At 39.9% G+C, this 15,526-nt stretch overlaps 1 protein-coding gene across 1 annotated transcript in view; it reads left to right on the top strand.

Annotated features, from left to right (window-relative positions):
- Positions 1-15,526, top strand: part of SLC38A1 (solute carrier family 38 member 1) — an 86,999-nt gene that overhangs the window by 63,498 nt on the left and 7,975 nt on the right. The window contains 7 exon segments of the mRNA XM_030939971.1: positions 1,383-1,441; positions 1,560-1,676; positions 2,886-2,965; positions 5,424-5,524; positions 7,847-7,965; positions 8,533-8,674; positions 8,776-8,873. Coding sequence (XP_030795831.1) covers positions 1,383-1,441; positions 1,560-1,676; positions 2,886-2,965; positions 5,424-5,524; positions 7,847-7,965; positions 8,533-8,674; positions 8,776-8,873 — 716 coding nt within the window.

Raw genomic sequence — 15,526 nt, forward strand, 5'->3', positions numbered from 1 at the left:
AAGATTAAGTGCATGATAAATTGAAAGTATTAATCGGTCTCAACTTTAATATGGCATAAAAACAATAGTCAGTATGTGACCTCCTAAACAATCCCTCTACTGAGCTGTGGAGGGGAGAAGGGAGGTTCTGGGGCCAGAACAGACAGGGCTATTTTCAATAGTACAACTTATATGCTACTCTGAGAGAAGTCCAAAAAATGGAATTCTCTTCATACGAAGTCTTAACTACCATCATTATTTAGATAAATATATTTTCAAATCTAGTATGGAGACCGAAAGCTGCCTAGATTTATACCCACAAGTATTATAAATTTAGAGAGTCTAGCCAGCCTCAATTATTTCTCTTCGAAGTGGGAGAGATAAATCAAAAGTCAGAAATGGTGGATAATCCCCAAGTCATATCCATTTGGCTTGGATCTACTACTTGTTTTTATGCTTGTATTTGAAGACAAGAATGCCTGATGTTAGGGAAATTTCATACATTGAATAATGTGGCCAGACTGCCATCCAGTCAAAAACCTGTAAAATGTATTTACTTTAATTCTGGGCTAATTCAAACAAAAGTTTGGATAAAAGTTCTTCGAACAATAATTATAAGCCTCAGTTTTTTGTTTTGTTTTGGATCAAAATATCAGACCTCTGTAGCTGTTCTGTGAGGTTTATAAATAGTTTTTTTTTTAACTACTTAATTTTCTGGTTTCTGCATCTGTGTTTTCTGTACCTATAGAGGTAGCTCTTTTCAGTTAAGTAGAGAAAAGCTCTTCTCCAGGGTTGAGAATAATGCAGTCCTGAGAGGCTGCTTAACTCTACCTTTCTGGAGGTCATGGTGGCAATTGGAGATCACCTAGTAGGCATTCTACGGGGAGCTAGCTAAAGATGCCCAGATACTCAATTTACCACTGGAAATTCGCTTCATCTACTTTCTCTCATCTGGGGAGAAAAGTATTATAACTGACATTCAGTATGCACACAATAAGTGTATAATAAAGAGCTATTGAGGGGATCAAGGAGTAAATGGGTTTGCCCATAGGAGTCCATCAGAGTCCACCAACACAGACTTAAAACAAAAATTGGAAGGCTCTTTTCCACTGGATTCTGGGAGTCCGTGTTCTCTAGTGTGCAGGGAGAGTTGGAATCAAAACACATAATATAATGTTTTTAATCAGAGCCCCATTTTTTTGCCAAATAAAGTAGCACTGTCAAATAATAAATCTTGTATTCACTTGGGCATGTATGTTTATTATTGGAGCTCTAAAATATGCTTGAAATAATGCATTGAAATAAATGAGGTGATGAATTTTGAAATAATAACAGTTTATGATGGGTAGCTCCAAAATTTTAAAAAATGGAAAAAAAATAATTATTTTTTACTTTTTTTAAAGGGTATCTTGGCTATACTAGTGGATTTTCCTTGAGCTGTATGGTTTTTTTCCTAATAGTGGTAAGTGCTGATTGAAATGGCTGGTTTGGTTTTGTGATGGTACAATGGCATGTAATAATTATTCATTATTTGGCTTTACTAAAGTCCATACTGCTTCTACTATACTTCTTAATACCAGGTTATTTACAAGAAATTTCAGATTCCCTGCATTGTTCCAGAGCTAAATTCAACAATAAGTGCTAATTCAACAAATGCTGACATGTGTACGCCAAAATATGTTACCTTCAATTCAAAGGTAAGTTTCCTGATCCTTTGCAGATGAAATGAGCATTTTTATTAAGGGCATTCTATTTCTCATACTTGTAATTGCACTGTTTTGAATGTGTTAGTTCTCAAAAGAACACATGGTACCATTGCTTCTAGATTACACATCTATGTAGAGATCCTTGAGAAATATACAAATATTGTATTTTACACTCTCTCTTACCATTAAGCATTCCCTGTCAAAATCCCATTCTGGATAATTGTCTCAGCTTTTCCTGTGTAGAGTGCTAGGTGATGCTTCAAAAACAGATTAGGAACATCCTTTGCCCCCTGGTTCTGGTGATGACAGAAAGGAATACTGCAGACTTCCTCAGCTTGCACAGTTGAAATGTAGATGCCACCACAAACTGACACTTAAAAGACTCTCATACTATTAAAATATTGTTGATACCAATGGGAAACAGAGGATTATAGAGTCAGTCAGGCTTGGATTTGAATCCTCAGGCAAGTCACCCAACCTCTTGAGTAAAAATAAGGATTCTATTCTGCATCTTACAAGGTTTTGTTAGAATACACCTGGCATAGTGCATCAGCAGAGTTAGGGCATAAGATAGGCTAGTTTTCACTTATTTTTGCATAGGAAGTTAGATTGAGTTTGAGAGTTTCAAAGAGCCTTATCTAAGAAAACTAAATAGATTGGATTCTCTCTCTTTCTCTCTAATTGTAAGGATATAACCAAAGTAGTGCAATATGAAACAGATTTTCTTTTCAGAGGATATCTTTTAAGTCTGATTCCATGCACCTGATGTAGAGCAAAGAGCAATAAACTAGAGGTGGGAGTGCTGGGCCAGTCGCCTGACCTGTTGGAGGGAGCCAGGAGAACAGCCATAGTCTGCCTACTGCTTGGGATTGCTGTGGGGACCCAGTGAGCTATCCTAGGAAGAGTGCCATGTAACTGGCTCATGCTGTATAAACAGGGGTGTTGTATACCTGGAGTATATAAAATACGCCGTAGGTGAGCCAAATCCAAAGTCCCTCTGTGACAAGTGGCTAATGGCTCGAGCTAGATAAGCTCTCTTAGGAAAGCTGCTTCTATTTTAGAGATCAAAACCCTCCTAATAACCAAATAATCCAGGGATTCTGAAGAGCTGTCAGATGAAAAGAGCTCAGAAATACTGGAGCTGTGTCATTTTTATGGTAAAAGTGTTTTTCCTAATGTCTGTTCTTTTCTCTCAAATAGACCGTGTATGCTTTACCAACCATTGCATTTGCATTTGTCTGCCACCCATCAGTCCTGCCAATTTACAGTGAGCTTAAAGAGTAAGAAATTTGTTTAATTTTTTAATCTTAATCGTTTTACATCTCCTCATTAATAGACAAGTATGGAATTAAAATAAACAGACTTGTCTAATGAACGTCGGTGGATTCATCACCTAGCTTCAACATTTACTCACATCCTGCCATTCTTAAACAAGCATTGTATTTTAAGAAACAAGAAAGCAAGAAAAATCAGAAACTTACAGTATTTTGGGGGGTCATAAACATAAAAAGTAGCCAACCATGTGGGCTTTTTCATTAATTGGTTTTTCGAATATTGTTATCACCGAGGACAGTTTAAGTATTTGTGTTGCTTTCCGTTATGTATGCGTATTTTGCAAGTGGGTGATAATCTTCAGATTTGTCTGTAAACTGCTAAATACATTGTCTCTGATTGCCTGTTGGTTTGGGTGAAAAGGCTAGTAAATCAGACAGTAAGACATCAATGTTAAGGCCACAAACTAGGAAAAGAGAATATTGCTGTTCATTTTTAACTATTAAGAAAATTCTATGGATTTATTGATTTATTTTTGATTGCTGGTTTTGAGAAAATTAAGGCCTGCTTATAAACTTCTTCATGTGTTCTCTTTTTAGCCTACGGTTATCAAACATAAACAAAAATAGTCACCATAGCATAATCTTAAAAACTTAGAAAAGATAGACAATATTGGTATTTATTTCCATTTTGAAACAAAGTTGATGTCATTTAGCATTGAATCCACTCATTTTTTTCATATTTAATTGATACATGGCTAAATTTTAAACCATCTACATCTATGTGTATATACATCACTCCTAGTTTGTGATCCTCTTTCTGGAGAATTTAAATATATCTTTGGCATTTTTTTTTTTCCTGCCACAATATTTTTAATTACATACAAAGGTCTGACATGTCACCCAGGGACCCATTTCACCCACTGCTCTGTTTGGCCGCCAGTCTTTTGTCTCTCTCTTCAGCAATGGTAAGGCGGATAGCCTTTCCTCGGGGAAGAGAAATCCATGGTTTCTTGCCCTTGTCTTTGGCATCTTTTAATAGTTCAGCTTTTTGTTTTAGCTTTTAATTTTCTCAAGTGTATACTTCTCAATTTTTCTTTACTTTTTTTTTTTTTTTTTTTTTTGAGACAGAGTCTCACTCTGTCACCCAGGCTACAGTGCTATAGTATGATCTCAGCTCACTGCAGTCTTAACTTCCCAGGGTCAAGCAATCCTCCCACCTCAGCCTCTCAGGTAGCTGGAACTACAGGCACATGCCCGCACGCCCAACTAACTTTTGTATTTTCTGTAGACACAGAGTTTCACCATGTTGCCCAGGCTGGTCTTGAACTCCTGAGCTCAGATGATGTGCCTGCCTCGTCCTCCCAAAGTGCTGGGATTACAGGCGTGAGCCGCCGCGCCCAGCCTTCTTCTTCTTTTTTTTTTTTTTTTTTTTTTTTTTTTGAGACGGAGTCTCGCTCGACTCCGTCGCCCGGGCTGGAGTGCAGTGGCCGGATCTCAGCTCACTGCAAGCTCCGCCTCCCGAGTTTACGCCATTCTCCTGCCTCAGCCTCCCGAGTAGCTGGGACTACAGGCGCCTGCCACCTCGCCCGGCTAGTTTTTTTTTTTTTTTTTTTTTTGTATTTTTTAGTAGAGACGGGGTTTCACCGTGTTAGCCAGGATGGTCTCGATCTCCTGACCTCGTGATTCACCCGTCTTGGCCTCCCAAAGTGCTGGGATTACAGGCTTGAGCCACCGCGCCCGGCCTGCCTTCTTAATTTTTCTTGTTTCCATACTCCCATGGCATCCCAGATTCCTTGTTATGACATAATCAAATGTTATGACTATCTGTGGTCTGTTATTTATTGAATACCAGTCTTGCAGATTAATTGTTTGGGCAGTTAAAGAAACTTAGAGGGTCATCCCAACCCCAGAGTGAACTTGACCTGAGAGATGGAGCCCTTCATCATTCCAGCTGTGATCTCTTGGGCGCTTGGTGCACTGGAGACCTGCAGACTTCCAGGTGCATCCCTGAGGCCACCCAATGGGAAAATCAGAACCTAAAACAGCAGCTTTAGAGACAGAACACCTTAGGTCAAGTTCCAGCTCTGCCGCTAATCTCTGGAGCTAGGAGAACAGCACTGATTTTTTTCTGCATGTTTTCCTTTGTCCAGCTAGTGTGGAGATAATATCAAGGCCAAATATTAAAAAAAATGCTGTCTGCCCTTCCGATGAGAACTTGATATTCTTTTAAAAGAATGGGGGAAGAACACTTACGGGAGTGTAGTTCCGTGAATCTCCATGGATCTATACCAATTCAGTATAAGAGAGGTTATTTTCAACTGGCATAACTGCCAGGGGTAATTTCAGCTGTTCAGATCTTCCCTAACCTGAGAGAGGCAAAGTTAAATTAGTATTCTTCAATGTTAACACTGGCACTTAAATTCAGTGATATGATTTTTAATTTTTAACATTTATTTGTTTTTAGCCGATCACAGAAAAAAATGCAGATGGTTTCAAACATCTCCTTTTTCGCCATGTTTGTTATGTACTTCCTGACTGCCATTTTTGGCTACTTGACATTCTATGGTAAGTAATTTCTACTGGTACATAAATATAAGTATTTGTAAACAAATTAGTAAAAATCAGTGTTGAAATAACTTTTAACATGAAAGGCAAAGAAAGCAACAAAGCTATCCATTGGTTTTTCTAGTTTTTTCTTCTACTTAAAGCAATGGTGATCTTTATCATGTTCATGCAGACTGCAGAATAAAATATTTACTAAAACAGTATTTATAATTTTTTCTCCTAACAGTGTCCTTAAAAGAAATTGCATTTTAGAAGCATGCTAACTTTACTGAGGAAGGTTTAAAACTACATCAGACAAGGCTTTCCTAATTGACACTGCAAATTGGGTCAGATTCCATTAATAGAATGGAGAGACAGAGACAGATGCTGAAAGTGAGAAAGAGCAGAGTGCTACACTCATGACACTCTGAGTTAATTAAAAATGAAACTCCTAATTGTTCACTGGAAGTCGGAGCCTTGCAAAGATCTGAAGGAATGATATAGAAAATTTTAAAAAATGAAATCTGAAAAGGGAACAAGGTTTCATATGTAACTTTTACTGACCCTGAATGAACAGTTTACCGGCTTTTACTGCTTCTTCATCCTCTCCTATTCAAATTATCCTGAAACTTTATTTAATACCTTTCATTATCTTTATAATTGGGGACCTAATTTAAATATATATATGTGTGTATATATAAGTGTATGTGTGTGTGTACATATATATATCTGTATGTATTTCACAATCTTCTCTACTAAATAATAATTCTTTGGAACTTTTATCATAAACACAAATGTCTCAAAATTAAGCACATTTAAAAATTATTAATTCAGCCTGGAGAAAAAGGCTACTCTGATTATACAGATGTTATTATTATCATTTTCACTAGCAATGCAGAATAGCATTGTCTAATGAATTCATAAATACCATATTTAATTTTTACATAAAAATGGTGTTGCTAAGGTGCCTACAGAGTTGCAGGGCTGCAGTGGGTATAGGGAGAGAGAGGCAGAGAACTTAATGTTAGTTGAAGTCTCACTGTTGTCTTGTTCAAGCTATAATTTTTCTTTGTAAATGCATTATTTTCACATAGAATAGAACACCAAACACTTTTATTACTCTTGGATTAAATAAAAAGGCTTAGCTATTTGTAAGTGGTTAGTTATTTTGAATTAAGGAAATTAGAACTAGTGAGATTCGTATTATAACTTATGGTTCTGTTTTGGAAACTGAGACCAAGCTCTATGGTACAGATTAGCATTTGAATTCCATGCTGAGAACCTTAAGACTGGTGCAGTGAGAAGCCCTTGCAGGAGACAGGAGGGGAAATTATCTCTTGTCAAAAGAGTGAGTAGCTTCATACTCTATGTGACTGCCATTCTAGCTTTGTTAGTCTTTAAAATAACACTTTCTGAAGTTCTGAGTTGAGAAAAAGTTCAAAGTAGTACATAAGGCCAGGTGTGGTGGCTTGTACCTGTAATCTCAGCCTCTTGGGAGGCCTAGGTAGGTGGATAGCTTGAGCCTAGGAGTTCGAGACCAGCCTGGGCAACGTAACGAGACCCCTATCTCTACAAAAAAAAAAAAAAAATACAAAATTAGCCACGCATGGTGGCACACGCCTGTAGTCCCAGCTACTCGGGAGGCTGAGGCAGGAGAATTGCTTGTGCCCATGAAGCAGAGGTTGCAGTGAGCCAAGATGGCACTACGGCAACCACACTCCAGCCTGGGTGAAAGAGCAAAACCCTGTCTCAACACACACACACACACACACACACACACACAGAGTAGTACATAAACTAAATTTCTTTTTTTTACAAGAACACTATACATGGAAGAGTGGAATTATTTCCTGATGGTGAAATTTCAGCTAGTGCCTCTGCTGCTTGGCCACTTGAAGTTGACTTAACAAGAGAAGAGTTTGAAACAAGCTCCAAGGTGGCTTGTAGCACCCCCCCAGCCCCACCCCCACCCTCCCTGAGCAAGCCTGTGGTAGTTTGGCGTGGTTTGAAGAGCAGAGGGAAAGTCTAGATTAAGAGCAGCTTCGTGCTTCAACTGTATGTTTCATTTTCAAGCCCAGTGTACTGCTAGGTTTAATTTAGTCTAAATTAAGCATTCCCACCCCATGTAGCTTCTTGTAGTGATTACTTTAAATTCCTTTGCTAAGTTGCATATGCACAGTGGAGCATGTCTTACACAGAGATTTTTCTTTCCAACTTAATTGTTTTAATAGACATTTCAAAACATTGCTTTTCTTGCCCTTTAGTTTACACATTCTTTGTTGTTCAGAAAAACTGATATACTTTGTCTCCCTTTAAAACCCTCTTGCTTTTCCCTCATTTCAGACAACGTCCAGTCAGACCTCCTTCACAAGTATCAGAGTAAAAATGACATTCTTATCCTGACAGTGCGGCTGGCTGTCATTGTTGCTGTGATCCTCACAGTGCCAGTGTTATTTTTCACGGTGAGTAAGGGCCTCGGTGCAATATGAGAAAACCTGAGGTCTCGGCTTTCCTTCTGCCTGCAGGAGCCCATTGCAGAGAAAGCCTGCCCCAGGTAACTTTCCTGGGTTATTGAATCTGCATCTGGGAAAGATCCCAAGACTCAGTTCAGGCTGTTTGAAAAGCAAGTGGCATTCAGTGCATCAGGGAGCCTCTGATGCAGTGAATCTCCATTCTAATTAATCTGACCCTGTTCTTTACAAATAAATGACAATAGAATGTTCAAATCTCAGTCAGACATGAAGAGAGAATGTAAAAAAACAGAAATGAACACTCAAGTCTTAGATAAATCAAAGACAGAAACTACACCCCCCCACAAAAGAAAACTCTACTATTCTATAAATAAAAATACCTTCCCTCTTAAGTCAAGCCCCAGAACTTCCAAAACTGTTAAACCATCTATAAATTCACTAGGCATTACAAAACATTTCATGAATTCGTGTGCACCAATAAATCAGTTACTCTGCGGAGAAATGTCAGTGTTGGCATGCTGTAGGCATTTACAGAATCTTTGTTTTCTCTTCTTGCAGGTTCGTTCATCTTTATTTGAACTGGCTAAGAAAACAAAGTTTAATTTATGTCGTCATATCGTGGTTACCTGCATACTCTTGGTTGTTATCAACTTGTTGGTGATCTTCATACCCTCCATGAAGGATATTTTTGGAGTCGTAGGTATGGCTTCATGACTTTGTGCTTCTCATTCTACAGTAGCTGTTTGGAGGGAAAATTTCACAATAGCAATGCTAAACTTTCTCTTTTTTCTTATTTTATAGGAGTTACATCTGCTAACATGCTTATTTTCATTCTTCCTTCATCTCTTTATTTAAAAATCACAGACCAGGATGGAGATAAAGGAACTCAAAGAATTTGGGTATGTCTCTTGCCAGCCACTCTAACTTTTCTGATTAGTTTTCCATTTAAATTTACAAAATAAATAGTCCACCTTTCTATCAAGACTACTTTCAGTTGCCTTGAAAGGAGGCAGAAGCCCTGTAGCTTTGCTACTTGGGAGAGATTTAAAATATCATATCAGAATCTTCTCCCGTCCCTCCAAATATCTTTTCTGATTTTACTCTTTTTTTTTTTTTTGAGACGGAGTCTCACTCTGTCGCCCAGGCTGGAGTGCAGTGGCATGATCTCAGCTCACTGTAAGTTCCGCCTCCCAGGTTCACGCCATTCTCCTGCCTCAGCATCCTGAGTAGCTGGCAACCACCACCATGCCTGGCTAATTCTTTTTTTTTTTTTTTTTTTTTTTTTTGTATTTTTAGTAGAGACGGGGTTTCAACCATGTTAGCCAGGATGGTCTGGATCTCCTGACCTCGTGATCCGCCCGCCTTGGCCTTCCCCATTGTGGGATTATAGGCATGAGCCACCGTGCCCAGCCCTCTGGTTTTACTCTTATTGTGCCTCAGCTTTTGTTCTGATCCAGGGCATGGCCAGTCAGAAGAATGGACATTCATCCTCCTGTGTCTCTATAGGACAGTGTCTAGTCTTTAGCAAGAGAGGAAGTGACGAGGGACTCACAGAGGTTATGCAGTCCACTGTTTCCATATGATTTCTACTCATGTAACTCCTCCCTACAGCCCAGGGAACATGCAATGCCTTAATTAAAATGTCTGAGTTAGCTTAAATAGTCTTTTTATTATTTGACAGATATGCTTTGGAACAACAGACCTGGATTCAAAAACTGCCTTTCTATATTGGGATTCTTGTTTCCAGGTCTGATGAGGTTCAAGGGCATCTTGAAGATGGTGCACTTGGAGACAGTGAGGGAAGCAGGGGTGAAGTGGCTGGTACCTGAGTCCCTTCTGGAGCTTCATTTTGCTTGGCCTCAGAGAAGGCTTCCTACTTGCCCTCCCAGCTAGTGAAAGCACTGCAATTGTACCTGTTACCTGTCAACAGATCCAGATGAGAAGTGTAGGCAGGAGGGTCATCCCTGTGCATTTAGGAAAAGCAGCACTGATGCTAGTAGAGCATCCAGTTCCCCAACATGATCACCCCTGAAACCTTAATTCCCAAATCCTTCCAAGACTTACCTGTAGGGGCTTAATGAGGACAGAGAGGATGAAGCAGTCACTCTGGCACAATGGGACAGTATATTTAGACTAAATCTGAAAATGGTGGAGGCCTGCTGTCCATGAATTCTGAGCTTCTCCAACCCTGGTCCCATAATAAAACGAGTAGTAGGGTCTGCCAAATGGCATTAGACAAGGGCTCCATCTGTGTAGGGATCACTGGGAGTTAGACTGGACCCAGGATGATATGCCATGTGCAGCCATCTCAACCCCCAATTCACTCCTCTCCTTCCCTAGCTCTTTCTCCTCCTCCAGTTTCCAGTCCAGCCCTGTTGGCTCTCAGAATGCATCATCCTTCTCCCTGCAGCACTCTCACTGAACATGCTCAAGCACAAGGAACATATAATCTTGTGTTCTCTGGATTCTGGATTTAGTAATCTGTATTAGTCTGTTCTCACACTGCTAATAAAGAAATACCCGAGATTGCTTCCAAGATAGCCAAATAGGAACAGCTCCAGTCTGCAGCTCCCAGAAAGATTGTAGAAGATGGGTGATTTCTGCATTTCCAACTGAGGTACCTGGTTCATCTCATTGGGACTGGCTGGACAGTGGGTACAGCCCACGGAGGGCGAACTGAAGCAGGGAGGGGCATCGCCTCACCCAGGAAGCACAAGGGGTCAGTGGATTTCCCTTTCTTAGCCAAGGGAAGCCATGACAGACTATACCTGGAGAAACGTTACACTCCTGACCAAATATTGCACTTTTCCCACAGTCTTAGCAACCAGCAGACCAGGAAATACCCTCCCGTGTCTGGCTCAGTGGGTCCCATGCCAGTGGAGGCTTACTCACTGCTAGCGCAACAGTCTGAGATCGACCTGCAAGGCTGCAGCTTGATGCGGGGGTGCATCCACCATTGCTGAGGCTTGAGTAGCTCACAGTGTAAACAAAGAGGCCGGGAAGCATGAGCTGGATGGAGCCCACCGCTGCTCATCAAGGCCTACTGCCTCTACAGAGTCCACCTCTGGGGATAGAGCATAGCAGAAAAAAAGGCAGCAGACAGCTTCTGCAGACTTAAGTGTCCCTGTCTGACAGCTCTGAAGAGAGCAGTAGTTCTCTTGGCACGGCGTTTGAGCTCCAAGAACAGACAGACTGCCGCCGCAAGCAGGTCCCTGACTGGGAAACACCTCCCAGCAGGGGCTGACTGACACCTCACACACACAGGTGCCCCTCTGGGACGAAGCTTCCAGAGGAAGGATCAGGCAGCAATATTTGCTGTTCTGCAGCCTTTGCTGGTGATACCCAGGCAAACAGGTTCTGGAGTGCACCTCCAGCAAACCCCAACAAACCTGCAGCTGAGGGATCTATTAGAAGGAAAACTAACAAAGAGAAAGGAATAGCATCAACATCAACAAAAAGGTCATCCACATCAAAGCCCCATCTACAGGTCACCAGCATCAAAGACCAAAGGTAGATAAAACCACAAAGTTGAGGAGAAACCAGAGCAGAAAAGCTGAAAATTCCAAAAAACAGAGCACCTCTTCTCCTCCAAATGATCGCAGTTCCTCACCAATAAGGGAACAATACTGAATGAAGAATGAGTTTGATGAGTTGACAGAAGTAGGCTTCAGAAAGTCGGTAATAACAAACTTCTCTGAGCTAAAGGAGGATGTTCTAACCCATTGCAAGGAAGCTAAAAACCATGAAAAAAGGTTAGATCAATGGCTAACCAGAATAAACAGCGTAGAGAAGACCTCAGATGACCTGATGAAGCTTAAAACTACAGCACGAGAACATCATGACCCATGCACAAGCTTCAATAGCCGATTTGATCAGGTGGAAGAAAGGGTATCAGTGATTGAAGATCAAATTAATGAAATAAAGCTAGAAGAGAAGTTTAGAGAAAAAAGAGTGAAAGGAAATGAACAAACCCTCCAAGAAATGTGGGACTATGTGAAAAGACCAAATACACGTTTGATTGGTGTTCCTGAAAGTGACAGAGAGAATGGATCCAAGTTAGAAAACACTCTTCAGGATACTATCCAGGAGAACTTTCCCAACCTAGCAAGGCAGGCCAATATTCAAATTCAGGAAATACAAAGAACACCATGATACTCCTCGAGAAGAGCAACCCCAAGACACATAATTGTCAGATTCACCAAGGTTGAAACGAAGGAAAAAATGTTAAGGGCAGCCAGAGAGAAAGGTAGGGTTACCCACAAAGGGCAGCCCATTAGACTAACAGCAGATCTCTCGGCAGAAACCCTACAAGCCAGAAGAGAGTGGGGGCCAATATTCTTAAAGAAAAGAATTTTCAACGCAGAGTCTCATATCCAGCCAAACTAAGCTTCATAGGTGAAGGAGAAATAAAATCCTTTATAGACAAGCAAATGCTGAGAGATTGTGTCACCACCAGGCCTGCCTTACAAAAGCTCCTGAAGGAAGCACTAAACATGGAAAGGACCAACCAGTACCAGCCACTGCAAAAACATGCCAAATGGTAAAGACTAGTGATGCTATGAAAAAAACCGCATCAACTAATGAGCAAAAAAAACAACTAACAGCATAATGACAGGATCAAATTCAAATATAACAATATTAACCTTAAGTGTAAATGAGCTAAATACCCCAACCCCAATTAAAAGACACAGGTTGGCAAATTTGATAAAGAGTCAAGAACCATCAGTGTGCTGTATTGAGGAGACCCATCTCACATGCAAAGACGCACATAGGCTCAAAATAAATGGATGGAGGAAGATCGACCAAGCAAATGGAAAGCAAAAAAACAAAAAGAAAAGAAAAAAGAAAAAAACGGGAGTTGCCATCCTGGTTTATCATATCTGATAAACCAGACTTTAAACCAACAAAGATCAAAAGAGATAAAGAGGGCCACTACTTAGTGGTAAAGGGATCAATTCACCAAGAAGAGCTAACTATTCTAAATATATATGCACTCAATACAGGAGCACCCAGATTCATATAGCAAGTCCTTAGAGACCTACAAAGAGACTTAGATTCCCACACCATAATAATGGGAGACTTTAACACCCCACTGTCAATATTAGACAGATCAACAAGACAGAAGGTTATGGAGGATATCCAGTACTTGAACTCGGCTCTGCACCAAGCAGACCTAATAGACATCTACAGAACACTCCACCCCAAATTCTCAGCACCACACTGCACTTATTCTAAAATTGGCCACATAATTGGTAGTAAAATACTCAGCAAATTTAAAAAGAACAGAAATCACAAAAAGCTGTCTCTCAGACACGGTGCAATCAAATTAGAACTCAGGATTAAGAAACTCACTGAAAACCACACAACTACATGGACACTGAACAACCTGCTCCTGAATGACTACTGGGTACATAACGAAATGAAGCCATTAATAAAGATGTTCTTTGAAACCAAAGAGAACAAAGATACAACATACCAGAATCTCTGGGACATATTTAAAGCAGTGTGTACAGGCAAATTTATAGCACTAAATGCCCACAAGAGAAAGCAAGGAAGATCTAAAATCGACACCTTAACATCACAATTAAAAGAACTAGAGAAGCAAGAGCAAAAACATTCAAAAGCTAGCAGAAGGTAGGAAATAACTTAGATCGGAGCAGAATTGAAGGAGATAGAGACACACACACACAAAAAAAAATCCTTCAAAACATCAGTTAATCCAGGAACTGGTTTTTTGAAAAGATCAACAAAATAGATAGACTGCTAGCAAGACTAATAAAGAAGAAAAGAGACAAGAATCAAATAGACGCAATAAAAAAATGATAAAGGGATATCACCACCGATCCCACAGAAATACAAACTACCATCAGAGAATACTATAAACACCTCTACGCAAATAAACTAGAAAATCCAGAAGAAATGTATAAATTCCTGGACACGTACACCCTCCCAAGACTAAACCAGGAAGAAGTTGAATATCTGAATAGATCAATAACAGGTTCTGAAGTGGAGGTAGTAAATAATAGCCTACCAACCAAAAAAAAAGTCCAGGACCAGAAGGATTCACAGCCGAATTCTATCAGACGTACAAAGAGGAGCTGGCACCATTCCTCCTGAAACTATTTCAATCAGTAGAAAAGAAGGAATCCTCCCTAACTCGTTTTATGAGGCTAGCATCATCCTGTTATCAAAGCCAGGTAGAGACACAACAAAAAAAGATAATTTTAGGCCAATATCCCTCAGGAACATTGATGCAAAAATCTTCAATAAAATACTGGCCAACCAAATCCAGCAGCACATCAAAATGCTTATCCACCATGATCAAGTCAGCTTCATCCCTGGGATGCAAGACTGGTTCAACATATGCAAATCAATAAATGTAATCCATCACATAAACAGAACCAATGACAAAAACCACATGATTATCTCAATAGATGTAGAAAAGGCCTTTGACAAAATTCAACAGTCCTTCATGCTAAAAACTCTCAATAAGCTAGGTATTGATGGAACATATCTCAAAATAATAAAGAGCTATTTATGACAAACCCACAGCCAATATCATACTGAATGGGCACAAACTAGAAGCATTCCCTTTGAAAACCATCACAAGACAGGATGCCCTCTCTCACCACTCTTATTCAACATAGTGTTGGAACTTCTGGCTAGGGCAATCAGGCACAAGAAAGAAAAAAAGGGCATTCAGTTAGGAAAAGAGGAAGTCAAATTGTCTCTGTTTGCAGATGACCTGATTGTATATTTAGAAAACCCCATCATCTCAGCCCAAAATCTCCTTAAACTGATAAGGAACTTCAGCAAAGTCTCAGGATACAAAATGAAAGTGCAAAAATTACAAACATTCCTATACACCAATAATAGACAAACAGCCAAATCATGAGTGAAATCTCAATCACATTTACTCTAAAGGGAATAAAATACCTAGGAATCCAACTTACAAGAGATGTGAAGGACCTCTTCAAGGAGAACTACAAACCACTGCTCAGTGAAATAAAAGAGGACACAAACAAATGGAAGAACATTCCATGCTCATGGACAGGAAGAATTAATATCATATAAAGGGCCATACTTCCTAAGGTAATTTATAGATTCAATGCTATCCTCATCAAGCTACCACTGACTTTCTTCACAGAATTGGAAAAAACTACTTTAAAGTTCATATGGAACCAAAAAAGAGCTCACATAGTCAAGACAATCCTATGCAAAAAGAACAAGCTGGAGGCATCATGCTACCTGACTTCAAACTATACAACAAGGCTACAGTAACCAAAACAGCATGGTACTGGTACCAAAACAGATATATGGACCAATGGAACAGAACAGAGGCCTCAGAATTAACGCCACACATCTACAACCATCTGAGCTTTGACAAACCTAACAAAAACAAGCAATGGGGGAAGTGTTCCCTATTTAATAAATGGTGCTGGGAAAACTGGCTAGCCATTTGTAGAAAGCTGAAACTGGATCCCTTCCTTACACCTTATACAAAAATTAATTCCAGATGGATTAAAGACTTAAATGTTAGACCTAAAACCAT

The sequence above is a fragment of the Rhinopithecus roxellana genome, chromosome 10 (assembly GCF_007565055.1).
Source record: "Rhinopithecus roxellana isolate Shanxi Qingling chromosome 10, ASM756505v1, whole genome shotgun sequence".
NCBI classification, from domain to species: domain Eukaryota; kingdom Metazoa; phylum Chordata; class Mammalia; order Primates; family Cercopithecidae; genus Rhinopithecus; species Rhinopithecus roxellana.